This window comes from Austrofundulus limnaeus, unplaced genomic scaffold, assembly GCF_001266775.1.
Source record: "Austrofundulus limnaeus strain Quisiro unplaced genomic scaffold, Austrofundulus_limnaeus-1.0 Scaffold21, whole genome shotgun sequence".
In the NCBI taxonomy this organism is placed as follows: domain Eukaryota; kingdom Metazoa; phylum Chordata; class Actinopteri; order Cyprinodontiformes; family Rivulidae; genus Austrofundulus; species Austrofundulus limnaeus.
The window spans coordinates 2492660-2495459 of record NW_013952423.1 but is presented as its reverse complement, the minus strand read 5'-3'; the positions used below and the strand labels follow the sequence as shown (position 1 = coordinate 2495459).

Sequence of the window (2800 nt, the reverse complement as noted above, 5' to 3'; positions counted from 1 at the left end):
CACACACACACACACACACACACACACACACACACACACACACTGATAAGCTCCCAGTTTTCCCTGCTGTATGAAAGTTTGACCTCTCAAACTATTTGTGTTGCTCCTCTTTTTGTGTGTGTGTTTGTTTTCAGAGCCTCGGATTAAAAGTTCTTCAAACTTTTTCTTTTTACAAAAGAAGAAAGATGCCGGCAAACCTGGCGAGGAGGTGGGGGTGGGGTGGGGTCTGTGCACTGAAGGCCTTTCTCCTTTTTCTTTTTTTTTTCCAAAAAACACCAACAACAAAGCATACAAAGCAAATACTGTTATTAAAGAAGGATCAGGAAGGTGTGTGTGCACGAGGGGGGGGGGGAGAACACAACAGTGTGACTGATACTCTGAAAACTAATTAGTCTTTAGAAAGTTCACAGTCTTGTAGCTTCATGTACCAGAGGGAGGGGGAGGGGGTTACTGGACGTCACTTCAGCTGCTGCAGATGAACTGATGTGCACGTTGCATGTGCACGTTGCATGTGCACTATTTGCTCAACATTTTAGCCAGACGTGTTTCCAAAGCACTACAAAGCAGCCAAACACCTGCAAGCACCACTTCCTGTTTTTAGCTGCAGCGCTAACAGAACGGTTTATATTTTATAAAAACAGACACGTCTGTGTCCACGGAGCCCTTTGAAATTAGCCAAAAGAACATTTTATAAATGAAATACAAGCAGTTTAGTTTGATTTCTCAGGTTGTTTTTAGCTAAAACCCCTGCGGATGTTTAATGTTGAAGAGGAGGGGTTGGACTTCACTGATCCGACAAGTCAGATAAACTGCATCAAGACTTTTATAGTTGTCTTCCATTGCTATCAGAGCAAGGGCTGAAGTGAAGTTAAACCCCCCATTCAACATAAACACACAGTACAGACACTCAAAAGTAAAACTAAAATCAGTTAGCATTCAGTTTCCTTACTATAAATCATTTTTCTTCCTGTTGAAAGGAGGGGTTTGACTTCATCAGAGCTGCTCTGACATGTGAGTAAAACCCTATCAGCAGCCTGGTTGTTCTGTCTTGATGTAGAGAATCATTTATTCAAATTTTTGAGCCTTTAAATAAAGTTAGATTCAAATTCAGTGTAAAAATCTTTCGGTGGGAGAATTTCAGGATGTTTCTGTGAGCGTCGCCCTCGTTTCTGATAATCTGTGAACATAATTAACAAATGTGAGAGACGAGCAGCTGAAGTGACGTCCRAGTCATAAAAACGTTTGAAATCAAACATGTCCGCCCTGCTTCTGCTCCTCCTCTCAATCGAAGGATGGATGGATTTATGAACATCCCTGCTGCTGAATGTCTTTCAGTCCGTCCTCTGTTCAGAAAAGACGACTCTGAGGTCTAAAACCTCAGTCCAGGATTGTAGAGAAAGGGCTGGTTTGGGTTTGAACAATGATGCTGATTATTACTTCCACCATGCATGAGCACAAACGCACAGAGACGGCTCCAGGAAGGGTCCTCGCTTCGTCTGCGGAGTGGCTTTAAAATCCAGCAGGAGTAAATAATGAAGATAAGATGTGAGGGACGTAGCTGAGGCTCCGGTACACGGTGGGCGGAGTTTGAGGGGGGTGAAAGGTCGGCTGTGGGGGCGGAGTTCACATCATGACGTGGCGACGGCGATGCAGGGAGAGGTGGTCGGATCGGGAGAAGGAGCGGTCGCACTCGGTGCAGCGGAACGGCTTGATCCCCGTGTGCTTGCGAAAGTGTCGGGTGAGCTCGTCGGAGCGGGCGAAGCGCCAGGTGCAGCCCTCCCAGGTACAGTGGTACGGCTTCTCTCCTGCACACACCAGGGTTTAAAGGGTTAAACCTGGAATTCTCTAAGGACCAGTGCAGTCTGCGCCCACYCCTCACCTGTGTGGATCCTCCGGTGGGCTTTGAGGTGGGAGCTCTTGGTGTAAACCTTTTTACAGCCTTCATAGTCACACATGTGGATCCGCCGCCTCTTCAGGTCTAACGTATCGGGATCCACAGGCTCCAAGTCCATCCCAGACCTGAGACAGTTAAAGGTTGAAACAATGTCAGAGGTCACAGCAGGGGGTTTCTAATGTGATAAAACACAAATAAAACCAGAAAACAGCTTCTTTTTTCACAAGAGAGCATAAAAATATGAACAATAGGTTCTTCAGGTGCAGGCTGCCCATGCAAAACATCTGTGGTCTCAATGGGATTTGCTGGTTAAATAAATAATAAAAAATAAATAATTTAACTGTATTCTGGTCAGTTTTGTTCTGCTGGAGGAAGAAACTGCAAAAAAACCTGATTTTATTTGTTTTTGGTGTCATTTTGAGCCACATTTCAGATTTTTTGAAACTTATGAGGTGAACTTCCATCTTTTCACCACCAGGGGGCGACACACAGACACGCACCTCGTCCAGTTTCACTTTTACTCTGTCACTTTTTCAAAACCTCACGTTTTTTTTTAGTTTAGGTTTTCTTCCATCTTCAAAACAACAGAATCTGGCAGACGAGAAGTGTTTTTAATTTAACGTGTCCCTTTTCTCTGCGCTCTTCCTTGTGTTTCCCAATTATTTGCCCCATAAATCTGACTGAAGTGTGACAAAATTGAAAACATGTGGATGTTTTTTTCTTGTGATGATTTTCATAAAAACTTCTAGGAAAAGAAAAAGGAAAGACATCAGTAATCTCCAGAGCCGTTTTACAAAGAGGTGTGACGGCAAACTGGATTATGTAACCGTGTTTACGCCACGGTTCTGGGACAGCCCTGCCCAGCAACACACACACACACACACACACACACACACACACACACAC

At 44.4% G+C, this 2800-nt stretch overlaps 1 protein-coding gene across 3 annotated transcripts in view; it reads right to left on the bottom strand.

Annotated features, from left to right (window-relative positions):
* Positions 1 to 239: 239 nt before the first annotated feature.
* Positions 240 to 2800, bottom strand: part of klf8 (Kruppel like factor 8) — a 51606-nt gene continuing 49045 nt past the window's right edge. For all 3 annotated transcript variants that reach the window (XM_014004050.1, XM_014004051.1, XM_014004053.1), the window contains exons 6-7: positions 1880 to 2019; positions 240 to 1805 (exon numbers count right to left, since the gene is read on the bottom strand). In XM_014004050.1, coding sequence (XP_013859504.1) covers positions 1624 to 1805; positions 1880 to 2019 — 322 coding nt within the window. In that variant the 3' untranslated portion in view covers positions 240 to 1623. The remainder of the gene's footprint in view (positions 1806 to 1879; positions 2020 to 2800) is intronic.